At 43.7% G+C, this 20,391-nt stretch overlaps 1 protein-coding gene across 1 annotated transcript in view; it reads left to right on the top strand.

The window, feature by feature from the left end:
* LOC133353931 (transmembrane 9 superfamily member 2-like) overlaps positions 1 to 20,391 on the top strand; it is a 34,392-nt gene that overhangs the window by 1,199 nt on the left and 12,802 nt on the right. The window contains 11 exon segments of the mRNA XM_061570448.1: positions 2,379 to 2,446; positions 4,457 to 4,550; positions 6,739 to 6,768; positions 6,770 to 6,870; positions 8,219 to 8,348; positions 9,169 to 9,296; positions 10,143 to 10,254; positions 11,216 to 11,295; positions 12,702 to 12,810; positions 17,105 to 17,237; positions 18,843 to 18,962. Of these exon segments, the coding sequence (XP_061426432.1) occupies positions 2,379 to 2,446; positions 4,457 to 4,550; positions 6,739 to 6,768; positions 6,770 to 6,870; positions 8,219 to 8,348; positions 9,169 to 9,296; positions 10,143 to 10,254; positions 11,216 to 11,295; positions 12,702 to 12,810; positions 17,105 to 17,237; positions 18,843 to 18,962 (1,105 nt within the window).

The raw sequence follows: 20,391 nt of genomic DNA, 5'->3' as shown, positions 1-20,391 counted from the left end.
AGTGGTGCAAATTCCATTTATTTTACGGCAGGGATAACCAGAGGTGTGGACTCGAGTCATGTGACTTGGACTCGAGTCATGAATTTGATGACTTGAGACTCGACTTGGACTTGCATAACAATGACTTTGTCCCACCTCTGGGGATAACTCCACTGTACAGAACAATTTAGGCTTCTCAGAAAGCGGCACTTATCTTTGCGACGTGGTTTCAAAGCTTCCCTGTAATTGCCGTAGTTTTCTAAGGTCGTTCGATGGCTTTTGTCAACATGAACAGGAAGTTAAAGTGCACATTGCGCCCTCGGTTGGCATCATTCAACTCGGGCCGGGACGATGAGTCGATGGAGTGGACTGATCGATAACAATTGTATTTGACTATACAGTACCGTATTCACTGGTCGATTACTCGGGCCACTTTTAATAATGGTAGCTGCCCTGACGGCACGTTCAAGTTGATAGGCCGATGATGTCACTCGCCCCCGGGCGTCACCTCCAGTCCAGCGGCACACGTGGGAACAGAGGTTAAACTTTTTCCACCTGTGTTTCGTGTTATCCGATTGAAGAATTGAACCTATCACCGTCTGTTACTGGAATAATAGGGTATCCCTGGTATAATTAAACCCCTAAGTGGAACGATTTTCCTTTAACCTCTACTGCTACTACCATACAATGTTTGTTCAGTATCTTGTTTTAGTTTACGTGAACAGCCAATGCTAAATGCGTGTTGTCTTGTTTACGTTTTAAAATGGTTGGAAGTTAAAGTGGACACGTCACCTGACCTCGTATTCCCGACGAAAAGGATGTGTGACAAGTGGCCAAATTATTTGTCTATTGTCTCTGTGAATATTATACCCCATATTGAAGAGGAAGGATGCAGTGCTTCGCTTTCACTCTTAATGATGTAAAGCATTCACCAAGTTAGGTAATACATTTGCATAATGTCAGCCAGAAGGTTAACTATTTTTTTCTTAAGGCTTAATGCCTTGAAATGTTCTCGAGTTACTTGAAAGGTGAGTTTGTAAATAAAAAATGCTAAGACTTATTAAAAGGCACGTGTCTTTTTTGGTTTACAGTGGTTTGAGTGGCCAGCACGTTGAGTATATGCTCTACTCTTAAACAAATATTTAAAATACTTTTTTTTTAAAACAGCACGCTTTAATGAAATGTACCATACTCGTAATGGCAGAACTCCACGACTCCAGGAAGTGGCCCCGTAGCTTGCCATAGCGTAAGGGACCCCGTGGTGATTTACAGGCAACGTTAGTTGAGCGTGGACAATTAGACCCGTCAAAAATATTGTTTCAAAATATATGTTTTAAAATTATCATGATAGAATATAGTATTGTCATCAGTATGGGATACCTATACCAAGTTTGCAGTCTATACGACTTTGGGAAGACGGTTGAAATTGAGTTACAAGATTTGAGGATACGACAACAGAGTAAGTTAAATAAAAGCGTCTAAAATGAATAAAAATATGCATTTGAAAATGTTTTAATGATAGAATATAGTCTTGTCATCAGTATGACATAAGTATACCAAGTTTGTAGTCGATAGCACATTGGGAAGTGGGTAAAAATTGAGTTACAAGATTTTTTAACGATACGACAACAGACGGAGTGAGTTAAATAAAAGCGTGTAATAATTATAATGAAAACCTGCTTCGGCACGATTGTGGTTTGTCAAATTATTTCCGTAAAGGGTAGTATTGACATCGTATGGAGAGATAAGGTGGAGATTAAAAATGACAGACTATAAAACATTTTAAAGCACAATATCAATGAGTCGGCTTGTGTTCGTGATCTTTTACAACTTGCAGAGTCATCTTCAGGATATCAATGTATTAATAATCACGTGTTGACTTACTCTTAAGGAAAAGTACACATTTTGAGGCATGGCATTTCTTTTTATAAGCGGCAAGCCTTTATGCAATCCCCTTACCAAACCCTCATCTTTATGTTTCCTTGCTCTTATTTCTAAAACCGTATTGTTCTCATGCCTCGCTGTATCCTGTTAGCTTTTGTATTTATCTTATTCCGTATCTTGTTAATCATTTCATTGTCAAGCACCCTGTTTGTATCACGGAAGCAGAGCCATACATTTGATACGATTATCTAAATATGTAACATTCGTTATACATCTTGGTTCTTTCGGTAAAGTCACGTAGAAGGGAAGTAATATTTTTATTATTTTATTACTTCCCTTCTACGTGACTTTACCGAAAGAACCAAGATGAATCCCTGCAGTCACGAAAGCTTTAAATCGAAATTCGTTATACATGATAAAAGTATAAAACTGCAAATGTATTGATTGGTTGTTACAAATGTCAAACTTATGTATTCTCATCACTTGCTACAAAAAATACTTCTCTTCCCACACAGTCCGTCATTGAGCTGTTTGTGAACAGACTGGATTCAGTGGAATCTGTTCTTCCCTATGAATACAATGCGTGAGTATAATTTACCTTATTTTATACGGTATACTGCTAACCACAATTCAAGTCACCTGCTGTTATCATTGTGAATCGACTGGCTTTAAAGACAGTTGTGTCGATCAGAGGTTGAGAGAACCTGCTTTCCTCGATATGAAGTATCGTTTTGCACAATAATCAAACATTAATGAGGATAGTTTTTTCTTATTGTTTTTATTTCTCCCTATGTTTATCCCGATTGTGTTGTCGGCGTCATGTTCATTCACATCTTTTGAGAGCAGTTCAACCGGAATCAGAATCAATCTTTATTTCGACTGGAGGAATCCAATGACTTATAATAAAGCTCTTTTTCACAGATGTCCAGTAGTATTGGAGAATGGACCCACCACTTCAGGTCCCTTCAAGTGACTTCTGGTCCAGACTGTAGAGGACAGTACTTTCTCATCCGCTTTGCAGTGAGAGTCATCTTTTCCACATGGCAGTCAACCCAATATTTAATTCTCGGAGCTGAATTTTTGCCAAACTAAGTGCGGTTCCAAATCGAATGTGATTGGATTTTTGGCAGTCATATTGACTGGGCGGAGAATTTAAACTCGCCACACTTGAGAACCCTGTTTGATCAGTCAGGCAGCTGCCTGGTTGGTTACTGTTTTTAAATATGTGTAAATGTCATCACAACAATGCTAGATAAATTTACAGCAACGATCACATGGGCAACAGTGAGACCCAAGAAATGCCACGTGGACTACATTGTAATTATACAATAGGGCCTACAGGAACATGAGGCCCTACTTATAAACGTCCCGCAAATAATATTTATTCATCATTGGAAGGATCTTAGCTGTCTTACTCCCAAACGTAAACCGGAAATCAACATGTTGGTAAGAAAACAATGGGTGCGGGCATCACAATCCTTTATCAGTGAGCTCTAATTACGATAACGCAATGGCGTGTGTTAATGAGTGTCCTGCCAATTGCATTTTTTGTCTTGTTTAGCCCTCAGTTTGAAAATGGTTTCCCACCCAAGCTGTAGATTATGCTGTGTTGCTTGAGCTAGAAGCGCTTGTGTTACAAGGGTGAGATAGGCTAAAGTAAACCTTTAATTTAGTCGACACAGTGAAACACAACACTTTGCTTGTAAAGAATCAACTGTCACCTAATGGTTGACTTATCTGCCACGACTGTAGTTGTGAGAGTGAAGGCAAGCCAACAGCTCTCATCTGGTCACTGACACGTATTACTGTCATTGGAATGTTTCGCTTAAGTAGAACCCTGGAATGTATTTTGCGATAATTACATTAATATCACTATGAGATCTCTGCTTACTCCGAGCTCTCAAGACTGATATTGCACTGTTTGAGTTGTACGCCTTCTGGTGTCATCTGGTCCAACACCAATGGTGACTAGGCTCAAAGAAAGCCGTCTCGGGTGTGGACCAATCAACTTCAAGGACAGTGCATATTATTATCATTATCAGAGTTGCTTCTTTTTGTTTGCTTTTTTGACTACTTGTGTGGTGGTTATTGCAAACATGATGCCTTGAATAAATGTGTCAGTTTTGTACCAGTTTAAAAGGGTAAAAACCTACTACTACATTAATATCTATAGAGAGACAATTGTTGTCCATGGTGGCACTTGTAGAATAAGCAGCATTTGGCAAAATTCCAGCTCGTTTAAAAAATATTTTGACTGTCATTTGATAAACATTACTGATAGTGGCATGGTGAGTAAGAAAGGGCTTTAAACCTACTGTGTGGACCAGAGGTTACTTCAAAGGCACTCGGAGGTAGCTCTGTGATATCTGCTTTTGTGGGCCTTCCTCTAACACAAGCGGTTGCACTGCTCTGCTAGATATTTTAATGGATTCTTCATCTATGACATGACATTTTTGGGAAAAGGCCAATAAATAATCTAAATTCAACAGCTACGAGACAAGTCTGTGTTTGACAAGAAACGAAATACTGTCTGTACATATTAGTTCAGTGCCTTTGCATGAGGGGTCGAATTTTTGACGGCGGTCTTCCACAGCTTCGACTTCTGCCAAGCAGAAGGAAAAAAGCGACCTTCAGAGAACTTGGGGCAGGTTCTTTTCGGAGAGCGGATTGAGCCGTCCCCATACTCGGTGAGTGAGATGTTAAATAGATTTCGAAACCGTAATTTAGGACAATGATAAGGTGGAACGCATCACATCAAGGATTTGCAAGCGTGACGGTATGTATTGTCATGTACAGTAAAACCTTGGATTGCGAGTAACTTGTTCTGCGAGTGTTTTGCAAGACGAGCAAAAAATGTAAATACATATTAATTTGATAAACGAGCGAGATCTTGCAATACGAGTAGTACGTGTATACGCTTTGTCTGCCGAGCGTCACGTCATCACAACTGATATATACGAGTGCTTTGGATTACAAACACGTTTCCGGAACGATGCTCGCAATCCAAGGTTTTACTGTACTTTTATGTTTGTTCAACCGTTGTAAACCTCTGCAGCATGTCTATACTAGAGTCTGAGCATTGTTAGATATTGTATTATAGTAAGCAAGCACTGTGGTTTTCGCAATCCGAATCCATTGTACTACAAATAACATCACGTAGAATGAAATTGCCTCCCAATAGAAATGTAACCGCACTTCAAAAGTTCACGTTATGTCAGCATTTGCAACTCCTATTACAAACATGACGCATAAACATGTTTTATTCAGACGATTGACTGGTAAATGTATTCAACATTATTCATGAAAAAAACTGACATATAATATCTTTAATATCCAACCACATTCGGGCACAGACTTTGGTCATCCCGTTGCACTAGCATTTACTTTGCAATGCGGAAGCATTCGCATTCCTGGTTGTTAGTGCTCATTGTGTTCATTGGACCCACTGTTACAACATAACGTGTGTGGGTTTTAGAAAGCGCCCAGTTGGACATGGCTGGACATGGCGTGTGTACCGTAAAGCCCACCCCCACTCAGCCCTAGTAACTGTCTGGGGCTTCACTCGTAGGCAATGTCAACAGAACTGTAAAACCTACTCGGAAATATTTCTGGCAGGATTTGGGGGAATATGAATCGTAAAAGGCAACAAGAAAGAGAAACCCAATACTCTCCCATGGTGCTTTCTTGTGAACTCTTCAAAGGGGGATCATTTTAATCTGAGGTTGTGCTTTGTTCCAGCTTCTGTCCCAGAGGCACCACTCTCCCTTTAAACAGACTGTACCTCTTGATCACGTACATCTTAAAAGGAAGCAAATCAAAATATCCATCACTCGTAGGCTTTCCGTGTTATGTCTGTGAAAATAAAGCCAGCCTAGATTTTTCAAGTGGGTTTAAATCCATCGGTTGCACATGCTACACTACAGTACACACATGACATTGATATATTTTGTTCCGTGAACCTGTCAGTTGTGGGACTCTTCCGGATTTACGGTCCTACATTTACATTGCACGATAGAAGAAATATTTGGGTAATTGGTGAACATAGACTTAATTTAGTACACCTTTGGATTGCTTGTGTTTTTGTAAAGATTTCACAAGTTGCATGAACTTGAACTTATGAGATCTGTACTCGAGTATTTCTGAATGTGCCTTTGAAATGCTGTGACAACGGTAAGAATCTCCAACATTCCCTGGTATAGATTGCTTATCACATGTACGCAAGAGTGACAATGTTAGAAACATGCGTTTCGAGTATTTGGATACATTTCCGTGTGATAAGCCAATTAGTTGAGCTATCATTTGTGGCCAAGTCGCTTCTGAAAAAAAAACATAGTTCTGTGGACCTTCCTGGGAAAATACTTGTATAATTATTATTTTAAATTGGAAACACTCAGGGCCTCAATACACTTGGGTCAGAGTTTAGAACAGAGTTGATGTTTAGTAATTGGAGTGCTTTAAACGCAATAAGCGACTTACACATTTCATTCCATACTCCCAGTGGTAGCTGGCCTGACTCAGTACCTGGCAGACAGTTTGCCAGTAGGGGGCAATCATTGCTGTGTAATCCAAATTGAGTAATTTGCAGAAATTTTTTTGGTACTTGGCAAATTTATTCCATGACGCCTGAACACAGTGGACAACAAGTTATGAAACTAGCTTCCCCGTAAGTGGCATAATTGATCGGTCTATTTCAAAACAATTGGGCATCTAGTTTTATTTGTGACAGAAGATGGCGTGGCAACTATTGGAGGTAGCGATAGCTGATGATTGCCCTAAAATGTCGCGAGCGTGTCATGGCCTTCAGCAGCAGAGCGTCGAAAAAAAGACCACAGTGGCATTTTGTTATGTTATTTCATTTTACGACCGTGCGATCAGATCTCCTTCAAAGCTGAGAAAACGTGCGAGAAAGGTGTGCGACACTAAGGTCTACAGCGTTAAAAACACAGAAGACCAAGCAAAGCTGGACTTTCTGAAGAGAGCCATGCAACTCAACTACCAGAACCACTGGTGAGCTCTCTGGCCATTGTCTGAGCGAGAGGGCGTTGCATTCCTTTGTGACGTGCGTCGCTATGCATATCCCAACCGACTGGTGCACCTGGGAGTTTCACCATCTTGCTAAACAACACTACTGTCTTAATTTTCCAGTTTTTTACAATTATCCATAGAATAATTCACCCCCCTCCCCACCCTGCCCTACAAGTGATTAAATGATTTGTCGCAATTCGGCCGCTCCTGATTCAATGTTAGAGTTGATTATTTTTGTCTTGTCTGTATTCATATTGTCCCATCTCTTTAACTAATTTGTACTACCCGTCTCGTTTTTACTCTCTCATATGCAGTAAATAAGGTATCCTATTGGAACTGACAAAACTGTACAAAGAGATGTTTTGTTTATACTCTGTAATTCAAATTAGACTATAATATTTTCAACAAAACTAATTTATCAAATCCAAATAGCCAAGGGTGGCAGCTGGACCCAGAAGGTTCGGTTCGCACGCTGTGGTATGAACTGGCCACCTGTGTTGGATTACCGGTGACGGCTAATATGATTGGCAAGTGATATCTGAACCAGTCCTGACCCCTACCTTCACTGACCTACCACTGACCATCATGGTGAAGTATAATAAAAACAGCTCCCATGACTGAAAAGCATTTAAAGGCATTGTAATACTTAACTTGAACACGTATCACACATTTGTCATTCCACTGCTGTATGAAGGCCTTACCATTCTTTGGTGAGTCGCAAGGCTTTTTTTTACCATACTTCGCCACTTTGGTCAGTGCGGGTTCTTGTCGTCTTTGTGCATAGACTAGCATGGTGAAATATGGTCTCGCAACCCCCGTAGATTACGCAGTTTGGGGAAATCCCTAATCCAGCAGCAGATTGGCAAGAGCTGATAGTAACTAATGATAATTCAGATATTTATTCGGTACTAAGTCCTCACAAGAACAAATATTACCACAGTGATCTGTGCCAGCGACATTGTAAACGTTTACTTTTCATACAAATGATTTTATTTTAGGAATACTTCTTTGAACATTTAAGTATTTGTCTCTGACCACAAAGGTATGGGTTGTTTAACTATGCATGTACCTTTTTAAAAGCTGGACATCAGAAATGTTTGTTTTAAAGTAATTCTCATCTGGCCCCATGGTGTAAAGTAGTCTCCAACCCTTCTCGTCCACTCTATTTCTCTGGCCTCTATGTGCTTTGAAGAAGTACCATTATCCTGACACGTTAATGACAGATCAAGTTGTCCAGTACCAGCCCAACAGCGCTGAAAATACGAACAAGTAAAACTCAGCATGGCTAAGCAAGGTGTTGAAAGATGCTTCACATTGGCTCCCTTTGCAGGATCATAGACAACATGCCAGTTACGTGGTGCTACGAAGTGGAGGGCGCAAAGAAGTTTTGCAATCCAGGTTTCCCCGTGGGCTGCCTCGTGTCGGCGGAAGGTGAACAAAGGGATGCCTGCGTCATCAACGTAAGTATGATGACCCAGTTCAGGGTGGGATAGATGAGTTTGCATAGGTGTGAGTTCCTGTTTCTGAAACCTGACTGCCACCTGTCATTGGGCCCCGGTCCCTTGAGGTGGCACCAATGATGCTAACCATCGAACATTTTGGGTAACAAATCCAACAAAGATGGTCACTGCATCGCGTGCTTTCAGGTGCGCTTCTGTGGCCGTCTAGAACGTTCTTCCGATATTAGGAAGCCACTGGAGCACTTTTAAATGTAGATTGAAAAACTCATTTCTTTCGAACTGATTTTTGTGTTTAGTTTGTTGTCCCCCGCACTTCCTATTAGAGCGGTTGGCTACGTACGGTGCGAAATACTTTCGACATACATACATACATAGTGCGCACACACACACAAAAATAAAATCATAAATACATTTGGTTCTACACTTAATTTGGTTATATTCCAGTGATGCGATTTAAATATCAGTGTGACGCTTATCATGCGATGAACATTAAATTCAGTGGAAAGGTAGGAAGGTGCTCCTGTGTGGACCAGAGATCACTTGAGAAGGTTTCTCTGTAAGTAGATCTGTGATATACACTTTTGTGGGCCATTCTCATCACACGAAGGGTTCTGCTGCTGTTTTGCGAGAGATCCGAATGGGTTCTTCATCTTGTGACAATGCAAAGTTTAAATCTCACATCAGTCCAAAGCGAACATCCGCAGTACTATTTCCTTGAATATATATTTTTCCATTTTTCTTTCGTGCAATTTTCGTTCGAATAATTTGAATCGGACGCTTATTTATATTTCTCCACGGCTTCTTTTTCTCGGTGTGACAGGAAGCTTTCAACAAGCCCAATACTTACTACATCTTCAATCACGTGGACATCACAATCCTCTATCACAGTGGCGATGCTGAGCATTCACAAGAGTCCAGGCTGGTTACTGCAAAGCTGGAGCCCAGAAGGTCAGATGTTTTTCATTTTAGTCTTGCACTGCCCGTGCGTTTGCGTGGGATATACAGCCCAGGGTGGAGGCGTGGGTGGTGTGGGTGGGAGGCGTTAGTGCGACGCACGAACCCAACTCAAAGCTGTGGGACCCTACTAAAAAAGAGTCCTTGGATTGGGTGTGGCCCTATTATTATTATGTTTCCCGTGCCATTTTATATCGGCTCTACAGCACATTTTACCACTTGAGTTGTGACTTAGCAAATACAGTGGCCTGTAGCATAGTATTTACAAGGCTGAATTATTGCAACTCACTACAGGATGTCTGGCAAAAAACATTACCAAGCTGCAGGGTGTACAATATTTTCTGGCACGTGTCGTGATGGGTCCTGCAAGATCTGACCGTGTCTGTCCAGTGCTCGCCAAGCTACATTGGCTTCCGGTTGCCGAACGAATATATTTTAAGGTTGCACTCATTACACATAATGTGCTTGCCACAAATTAACCAAATAACTTGCCGATCTCGTCAAGGAGCATAAACCATCACGCGAACTCCAGTCATCCTCGCAGCGGCTTTTGGCTGGCCATTGAACAAAGACTATCACCGCATTGTGTGCTTTCAAATGTGCTGCGTCCGTCTGGAATGCTGTTCCTTCTGATATTAGGAAGCCACTGGAGCTATGCACTTTTAGATCCAGATTGATAACTAATTTCTTTAGAACTGCTTTTGTTTTTGGTTGTCCTCCCGTACTTCTGATTAGCACGGTTACCTACGTACTGTCTGAAAGAATTCTCCTATGACGGCTGTACAATTGGTTCGTTGACGGTGTATATATTATTTATTAAATATTATATTGTTTTTACAGTTTCAAGCATGCGACTGGGAAACCCGACTGCACATCTTCAGATCCCATGGATATCCCTGTTGAATTTAAGGAAGATGTCAAGATTACCTACACATATTCCATCACCTTCCAGGTGACTGCTCCTTTTGTTTGTCGCTTTGATTTGCGGTTGGGGATGATTAAAATTAATTGAAAACAAAACGAACAAATTGGCCAATGTACTCGGGCAGATTTGTGTAAAGGTGTTATGTTTGATTGCATGTCACTTGTGCACAGATTGCAATAATGGGTGGGAAGAGAAGTGCCCCATGTGTGTGGTTTTTATAGAATTCATTGTCAGTTTTAGATCGGCATCATTTTATCTTGATTGCTTTCATTTAATTAAGGTTATAGTGTAATGTGTAACACTGACTGGGGAGTAGTAGTGTTGTGGTTAGCACACTGCACTACAAACCTGGCTATCTGCGTTCGATTCCCGCTCTTGGCCAGCATCGGCGCAGCCTTCAATTAGAACCTGATATGGTGTGTAATCGTCAGCATTTTGGAGACAAAGGTAACTAAACACATGTGGCAGCTGTCCCTGTGGGCACAATGTGATCTGACTTGCAAATGTGCATGAGTCTATCCGTATGGAGGGATGATCGAGATGTTTTATCCCAATTGAGTGAATTGATGTGATACCCTTATGCAGTGAATACATAGCAGCTTGTTCTTTTTTTTTGGTGAAACAACACGGAGCTAATGTAGTCAACGCGAGCCAATAAGTAAATCAAAACTCTACTAATTGCCTTCATCAGGTTCATGATTGTTGGTATTTTGTGCATTTTGCTTGCAATTTAGAGACAGGGAACAGACTTGGGAGCATAGAAGTATGTCACAGCAATGGATTTTGCTGCACTAACTTATGCTGCCCCGAATATATCGCCCGTAGCTCTTAACGCCTGGTTGTGGTTGCCCATCCAAGCACCTTCCAGGCAAAACAAGTTCAACACACATACAACTTCGCTTTGCTTCTGAGATCTCACCAGATTGGGTTCATTCCAGGTGATTCTTCATAAGAAACATTCTGAAATAACTGATTTTTTTTGTTTTAGAAAAACGACAACATCCGTTGGGCATCACGATGGGACTACATCCTGGAGTCCATGCCGCATACAAATATTCAGTGGTTCAGGTGAGAGCCTTTTGCATAGAGCAGACATGGTGGGGGGGATGTGGGGAAGATGACACGGCATGCATGTAGGTCGTCTCCTCAAGTGTAAAACAAAACAACAAATCATCAGCAACTGAACGTCACTAAAACGACCTCTTGGTGAGGGAAGACAACGATGGTTTGAGTATGAACGGCCCTTACAAGGGCCAAACGAATCTGCCGGTAGACTCGTCACCGTGGATCATGCAGCCTCTGCGAAACGAAAGATTGAAGACGCGCACACGGGTAGTCTTGCGGAATTCTCAGCGTAAACTTGTGTTTCGCTCAATACATCCAAATCAAATTTTCGTGGGGTTTATAATCGCATAACCATTCAGCCACTGCATAATTCGATGACTTGTCAAGATTTGTTGTCGTTTGGTTCATAAACAAAGAGTTGGCCTCGTAGTATGTGTAAAATTAACTTTCTTACTGGGTATTGGTGAGCAAATCGCATACATCGTTTAAGAATGCTAAATCATCTTTTCTTACAAAGACACGATTTGGTAAATTTTGTTGTGGCGTGTGTTCGCGTTAGATTGCTTTATTTGTCCCGTGTTTAAATACTGTAAAAACAACAACAACATTGAGACAAGAGGTGGTTTGGAGATCATGGCGATGCACTGGCACCGCCGAGAACCTGGGTTCGAATCCTGACCGCTGCCTTTGACCAAACCGGGTTCTCTCGTGCAGTGGGCTTGATGGTCTTGGCCCAGTCAACAATGGGCTCACAAAATCTATCACGTAAAATGTTTCTCCGCACTTCATTGCCAATATTCTGACCCTGGAAAATTCGCAGTACCAGTTTCACTGTCAAGCTTTGTGGACCAGAGTCCACTTGAAGGGATCTGAGAAGCAGTTTCGTGATATCCGCTTTTGTGCGCCATTCTCTTACACAAAAGGGATCCACTGTTTTGCGAGAGTTACGTAAGAATGCATGTCTAATGACATGATACCCGCCAACACAATCGTCGTAACATTGTGGAGAACAAAACAAGCAATGGGACAGTCGCAAAACGATTGTCCCTGGCTGTACTGGGAAGTCTGGACTGGTTGGGTCGCGCAACAAGTGTGCTTACGCCATACTCTTTGGTTCTTTCGGTAAAGTCACGTAGGTAGAAATAAAATAAAATAAATCACGACGTTTCGATCGCAACACAAGCGACCGTCATCAGGCGGAATCGATACAGCAGGACAACTGCAATTGTGCTGTATCGGTTCCGCCTGATGACGGTTTCTTGTGTTGCGATCGAAACGTCGTGATTTATTTTATTTTATTTCTACCTACGCGACTTTACCGAAAGTACCAAAGAGTATGGATTCCTGCAGTCACGAAAGCTTCAAATCAAGTTTGTGCTTATGCCCTCGCCCATTTTTTGTCCCGGCAGCATCATGAACTCGCTGGTGATCGTGCTGTTCCTGTCCGGTATGGTGGCCATGATCATGCTGCGAACACTGCATCGCGACATCGCCCGCTACAACCAGGCGGAGTCGGCTGTGAGTACTCGCATCGCCTTCCTCCTCTCTTCCGAACATTCCTTGGTTCTCTCACGCCTGCGCTCGCCGCCTCAATGCATCGCTGCCACCTCCCGAGTTGTCCCTCGTTTAATCTTCTTCTAGTTCCCTCGTCTGTGTGAAAACGATCGGGTTCGATCGGACGCGGTCAGCCTCAGGAATTTTATATTTTTCGGTGTGCGAGCGAAACGCCAGTCCTGCCTTCCTACACTGCAGCTCCGTACATTTTTGCGTCGCTGAGAGAGCAACGTCACGTTGGTGTGCGTTATACAAAGCGTCCCTTAAGTGCACGGCAGGGGGCACTACATTTGGATGTGCACACTAGTTTCGGCTTCACAATGCAGGCTCTGGCGGATTGGGTGCAATAAATGTTGGCTTCTCAGTAGAATTGTAAATGGGTCTCTGTGGGATTTCTTTGCCGAAGAGGTGGTGGCAAGTGGGAGAGAGATGTTCTTGGCATCTGAATTTCAACTCTAGCTGTTTGTCACCTTTTCCGCAGTGTCACGACAACCCAAATGTGTTGTACATTGCTCTAAAATTAGCAGTAAATTTAAGCTTGCTCGTAAAAAAAACTGTCATTCAGCACAGTTCATTCTCAGGCAACACGGTGCGTTTTGTCACTTGAAGCACGTTATTCGTAATATTTGCGTTTGCGTGCATCAAGTTTGTTTTTTGTACGATGTGGTGTGCTGTGGATATTCTTCTTGCATAGCTGTGTATGCTGGACATTTCACAGCAGCACCAACCGTTCATTCAATGTAACCATTTCCATAGCACTGATTACAGTGTGGGAGCCAGAAAACCCACTGGCATGCTTCAATTGCTCAATCTCTAGAGTGCCCTCCACTGGACTGCAAAATTAATCCATGTGTATTGTAATCAGTTGACTTTGACTAATGCACCAAACAGCACAATTACCTTTTTTCCCTTTCATTTATTTTACATTCATGGAGACACCAGACCTCGATCATAAAAGCTGAGAGTGCAGCCTTGTACATCCTACGGTGGCTTCTCGGTGCTGCGTGCTCATTACTCTGGCACACGGCGCCTTAGACACCTGTGTAGCCGAGCTACTTCCAGCTTCTTTGGATTTGTAATGCCGCTAATCAGATGAAGTGCCCCCTATTTGAAAGGCTTAGCAGATGGTGAGGATAAGTGCTGCTATTATGGTGCTTTCATCTCTTTTGCCCAGCTCACTGGGGCGGTTGGCCAATAACACATCCGTTCAGTTTTCGTAATTCCTCCTTCAGCTCGCGTGCAACACTGATGAGCCCCCCCCCCCCTTCTCAACGTGTGCTTGTGAGAGAGACCTTGACCCAAGTTGAGTCACACCTGGCAGAGGTGCTTTATTGGATGCAAGAGGCTGAGATGAGCATTTCGATGCAACACAACCGCGCGGATATAAAAAATGACGACGGTGATGACGACGACGGTGGTGACGACGGTGGTGACGACGGTGGTGACGACGGTGGTGACGACGGTGGTGACGACGGTGGTGACGACGGTGGTGACGACGGTGGTGACGACGGTGGTGACGACGGTGGTGACGACGGTGGTGACGACGGCGGTGACGACGGCGGTGACGACGGCGGTGACGACGGCGGTGACGACGGCGGTGACGACGGCGGTGACGACGGCGGTGACGACGGCGGTGACGACGACGGTGGTGATGACGACGGTGGTGATGACGACGGTGGTGATGACGACGGTGGTGATGACGACGGTGATGACGACGACGGTGATGACGACGGTGGTGACGACGACGATGACAATGGGCTGGGTGTCGTGACTCACCTGTGATCCAGTGCTTTGGAGGCAAAAGAGTTGGTGAAATCAAGTGTGAAGGTGCTAAACTCCCAAACTCGCTGAGCAGCGAGGTAGCCAGGAAATGGCAGTATGGCAAGTGGACCTTTTGAGTGTTATCCTCTTCCTTAAAACGAGTTTGTATACAGTGGAGAGGCCTTTTCAGGGTAATGATTGACATTGCTACCGACCTTGCGTCTGTGAGCTGTCCAGCTTGCATTTTCGCTTGCATAGCACCTCCGATTCGCACGGTTGGCTGCGTACGATTGGATTTTGATTGGATTGATATTAGGCACTCGCCTAATATAAATCTGAAACTTGCAAGCGAAAAGCAGAACGCGACATGATATTCATTGCATCCATTCGTGTGCAATTTGTTAGGCCGCGGTGACACAGACTTATTTCATTTAGAGGTTATAATCCCCTGTTCATCATGACGTCCTTTTTACTTCTATGTCTCAATAGCGTCACGTAGATCGCGTGATGTGAGGGTTCTGCCTTTGTAGTGAGGGTTGTAAGTTGACGCTGAGGAGGGGGGAGGAGGCGCCTCGCCCCCCCCATGTGGAGTGATGTCACCCGCTAATTCATATTAATGGGGGGGTGTCCATTTGGAAGACGTCACCTGCTCATGATTATTAATGAGGGGGGGGGGTCCATGTGGAGGACGTCACCTGTTCATGATTATTAATGAGGGGGGCTGGCCGACGTGGAGTGACGTCACGCGCGGGACACAGACATTATTGGCTCATTATCATAGTAAATAATATTTGGTCGCGAAAGCCTACATGTTAAACTGCCCTCTGCTGCCCACAAGATAGCCATGACGCTTAAAACAACCTGTTTTTTTTTTAAGTGTTATTGCGTTAGATCTCGTAAATGTTAATATGTCGTTAAACCCGGCAACACCCGACAGGCAATTACTACGGTTTGTCACGTAAAATAACGTGCCAATTATTTGATACCTTAGCATACGCGGGTGTGTTGGAGAGTCAACCCACAACATTTATAATTCAAGTACGACGTTTTTCTGGTGATTAAACTAGCTTCATCAGGCGATTAGTCAGAATTGTGAAAGACTTCTTCCTGTTTCAGTCTTAAATAGAGGCGAGGACGGTGCTGAACATACATTAAAATGTTGTGCTATACTACTTTGCTCCCATGCCTCTGGCCTTCACAACCCCCTACTGACCAGCGTATGGTCGAAATAACCTCCACGACCCGCACAGCGTGTGTAGGCCGTCATCCAGCAGTGGCTTGAAATGCACATGCTAGCTTCGTTGGAACGTTATGAAATTAACTTTATACAAGGTGGGGAGCAAGGTGGCACAGCTGTAACACCTGTGCCTCGCAGCAAGAATGGCCTGGGTTTGATTCGTGACTCGGCATCTTTTTTGTGTACAGCTTGAATGTTCTCCCTCTGTTACACATGGACTCTCTCTGAGTTCTCTGGTTACCTCTCAAAGTAAAAAAAAACATGCACTGTCCAGGCATTCCTCGCGTAATGCCTCCCCTCCAGCCATTAGCGCAATTTTGCAGTTACGCGATTACTCTTTTCGGGACTTACGTCACACTTACGCTCCCTGTTTGACAGTTACACGAAAAAAAATTGTAAAGTACATTTTTTTTAAACGATAAATATTCTAAGTAATAAAAAATATATATTCTGATGGCGTCACCTCGCCATGGCAGCAGTGCCCAGTGTCACGGGTTGGGCGTAGCCATCTTAGAGCTGCCGCCTTTGTTTGCACCGTGTGTGCTGCCGCTGCAATCAGCCCACGGAAGCTTTGAAATGGTGCCTGCAAATTTGCGCAGCATTGCCCCCTTCCTTTTTAAACCTCGGCAGGACCCTCATGAAAAATTGTCTGTAGATACATTGGGACTTTCCTGGGCAAACAAGCAAAGTAATAATAATATCCTTTTTTTTGTATCATCTCCCAACAGATGGGCACACATTGAACTTAACGATTCATTTTTGTCACCCTCTTAATCCGCCTACTCTCAACAAAACCATACTTTGTGGACAGTGAGATAGTGGGTTATTTTTTGCCAGGACACTCCCTCAATTCATCAGATTGCTGGGTGGTGAGGTGAGGGTGGGTGTCGTTGGGCAAGGGGTCAGGGTGAGGTGATTAGTGACAAGCTTAAATCAAATCTTCTTTTCGAGGAAGATAACGGTCATTGTAGAGCAAAGCGCCACGAGATGGGGAGGTTGCGAATTCAAATTCTGGTTTTGGGGGTTGGTGGGGGGGGCTGGTGGGGGGGGCGAGAGTTTGACTCGGCCCATCATATATCATTTTGTGGTTGATAAAATTAGTACTACTTCATGCGGTTCTCCTGTGGAAATATTGGTCGCCACAATCGGAATGAGGAATTTTACACCACTGGCTCACCGTTGTAATTGGGGGAGACCAGCACCGCTTCGATGCTCATTGGAGTCGGAAATAACTTTTGATTCTTTTTTTTCTTTTTCTAGGAGGAGGTGCAAGAGGAGTACGGCTGGAAGCTGGTCCATGGTGATGTTTTTCGCCCTCCCAAAGCCAGCATGCTCCTGGCTGTCTTCCTGGGCTCCGGCACGCAGATCTTCATCATGACCTTCATCACTTTGTGTACGCGTGCCGCACTTCACTGGCCACTGCTGTCGAGGCAGAATGAAAATATCTCCTCCCTCCGACAGCCACCACGCCTCTCGTCATTAACACTGACTTATGACTGATGGAAAAAGAACAAAGTAATTTTACCGCAATTTTGTCCCAGTTGTGTCTGTCGGCATCATGTCGGTAAAGAGAGTATCTGTTTGGATCTCTGACAGACCAGTGCTACGAACAGCGCGCTGAAGCGGATATCACAGAGCTTCTTCTGAGATCCTAATAAGTCACCTCTCAGCCACACTTTGTGTGGCCACACTTTGTGTGACTTAGAGGTGACTAGCCTCTGACCAAATGACCAATAATGCGTTACATTTCCAAGGCTCTAAGCAGGTTTGAGCCTAGTACGTTGTGGGCTGTAGAGAGCGGTGCAGCAAAATCAATTGTGTTACTCTACATCTATGGATCCACATTTATGCTACCAGCCTTTACCAACCCACACCGACCAGCATGGTAAATTGTGGTCAAATGAAACCTATGACCCGCACGGTGTGTAAGGAAGCCCTTGTTCAGAATTTGTTTGACATCTGCAAACATTTGGGCAATGGCCCTCCTGAACAGAGAGGCTCTCGTTCAGAGCTCTGAAGAATGACCATTGCATCATTCCCAATGCAGACATTTTCATTCAGCCAAGTATGCAAACCCATGTGTGTGTGTGACCTTTAACTACTTTTGAGTCAACATGAAGTGGTTAGACTGGCCGGTCTGGTTGCAAATGGAGCTGGTTAAACCTGTTTCCCAAGTTGGGCCAGCTTATAGATCCCCCCTCTCCCTTCCTCGGGGAAGATTAAAGAGTTGGATTATGTGTTTGTTTATGGTGATTCACGGCCCTCTATACTATGTCAGAGTTTGATTCTTGAATCGTTTTATTTCGCTTTGTACGGCATTGCAGCGTCTTAAGTGGCTGCAGGGGTAATGCGAACCAAATACAAAGGGCATACAGGAATAGAATTGCTCCTCACGCACAATTGGATGCGCGTGTCACTAGTATAACAATCGATGAATTGATGCATCGTTACATGCAAAGTACGTTTTTCATCTGCGCTTATTTCCTGCAACTACACAGGGAGCTGCCGTGGTGGAACGGTTAACACATTAGACTGGCAATCCAGAGGTCGCTGGTTCGACTCTGATCTAATGGAGCGACAGTAGGAGCAATGGGCCAAATTTATTAAATTCCCCACGCAACCTCTGCCCACCCAGCAGCGTGCGAATGGGTTCATAGCGAATGGCAGGTCATGTGCCATTGGGTAAAGTGTGGGTGTACCCACCTTTTCAAACACGTCTGGACGACGTGTAAGAGTTGAAGAAATTCCTTCTGGGGCTCGCTCTAGTGGAGGCCTTTCTGGCAGCAGTGGCTCGAGCAAGCTATTGCAGGGCCGTGCCTTTACCTTTGCGGAAATCCCGAACGCAGTTGCGCTCGTGTCGCATCTCGCGCGAAAGATTCGATACGAGTATTGTAACTGTTTAAATTAAAAATTGTCGACTAATCCGTCTCGTTGGATTGTAGAGGCATTCTCCGCTCGGCATTGTTGTCTTGCTGTGGTGCGGGTGTGTGCCGTGCAGTCTTCGCCTGCATGGGCTTCCTCTCCCCGGCCAACCGCGGTGCGCTCATGACCTGCGCGATGGTGCTGTGGGTCCTCCTGGGCCTGCCAGCGGGATACGTGGCGGCACGCATGTACAAGTGTGAGTACTCCACCACATTCTGGGCGGTTCCCCAATCACATAGAACCCCCCTCTCCCCCACCGCCGCCACCACCCTTCTACCTTCCCCATTACAGAGCTGTTAGCGAGCACCTAAGACGGTCGGTGCTGATACTGACGCACTGCGCAAGGTACTCGTTGAAAGTTGAGTCGACTTCCAGGAGTCCCACGATCGGTTTAGGAAAATTATTCCTCCCATTTTTAGACTAGATGTCTTCCAAGATTTTCGTGTAGGCTTCTCTTTGTGCATCTGTAGAGGAGTAGTATGGAGACAGGTCCACCTGTGAAAGATGAAGGCAAAATAACCCCACATTCTGAGCGTTTGCATCTCCGCCAGCATTGATAGCGTTCCTGAGATGAGCAGTCTGTTCTACACACAGGCGTTTTTTGATTGAGTTAAATGTCAAGAAGGCGATCACTCTCAATGTTGGCATACTCATCCACAACATAGTGGTGAAAGTATTAGTGATGAATGTGTTTAGTTTTTATTGAAAACTCAGTTGCTGACAGCTGATTGGGGCTGAACTCTAAACTTTCTCTCAAGAAGAATTTTTCGGTTGGAATGCTTCTTCTCCCTAATTAGGTCTCCCAACGACTGAAGTTAAAAAGTCATAGTTGCTACTTCAGCGCACTTGTACAATGAATAACAGATAAATTAAAAATAATAACAGGGAACTTTGAATGTCACTGACAGGAAATAACCCTCTTAATGTTTTGGCTGACTGGTCTTAAGAAAATATTGAAGTTCACCGTGCGAACATTTTAAGTATACATTTGCTGCTGTCCCATTAGCATCGGCTCAGCCCACACTTTTTATCTCGTGTATTTTAGACTCTTGCGGTGAACCTCAATGTTACAAGTTAGTTGGTGACACTGCGTAGGCAGTGGTTCAAAAGCAAAAAAAACTCAACACATTTGTCAATAACACTGGGGCCTTAAAACAATGATAATGTATCACAGGACACCTTACGGCTAACGGCCCTTCTGTATAGCACGTAACTAGAGGGGCCAGAGAGATAAAGTAGCTATGGGTTGGGACTGGCACTTTATTCCTTGGTGCCCTGAAAAGTATTACGTTTTCAAAATATTCCCGGATGAACAGTTTTAAATTGGCGTATTAATATTTACCTGTTGAGTAGATATCGAGTAACCAACAAACCTTTCAATGATGAAATGTATTGTTACGTAAACTAATTTGTATTAAAAGTAAAAAATTATGAAATGTTGCTGACATATTAATCGCCAATGCAGGACCCTCCTGACAAAACTAGTATTTACTGTCAGTGATAATTACCATTGCAATAAAATTGCATTATTATTAAATTAGTGCATTATTATTAAATAGAGGGATTTACACGATTTAACCCAAGAAACCTATGAAGGAGAGCAGGTCAGTCGCAGGCAGAAGGGG

This window comes from Lethenteron reissneri, chromosome 45 (assembly GCF_015708825.2).
Source record: "Lethenteron reissneri isolate LAM-NWPU_2019-01 chromosome 45, ASM1570882v1, whole genome shotgun sequence".
Classification (NCBI taxonomy): Eukaryota; Metazoa; Chordata; class Hyperoartia; order Petromyzontiformes; family Petromyzontidae; genus Lethenteron; species Lethenteron reissneri.
The sequence above is the reverse complement of the archived record's forward strand: the minus strand, read 5'-3'. Positions and strand labels throughout refer to the sequence as shown.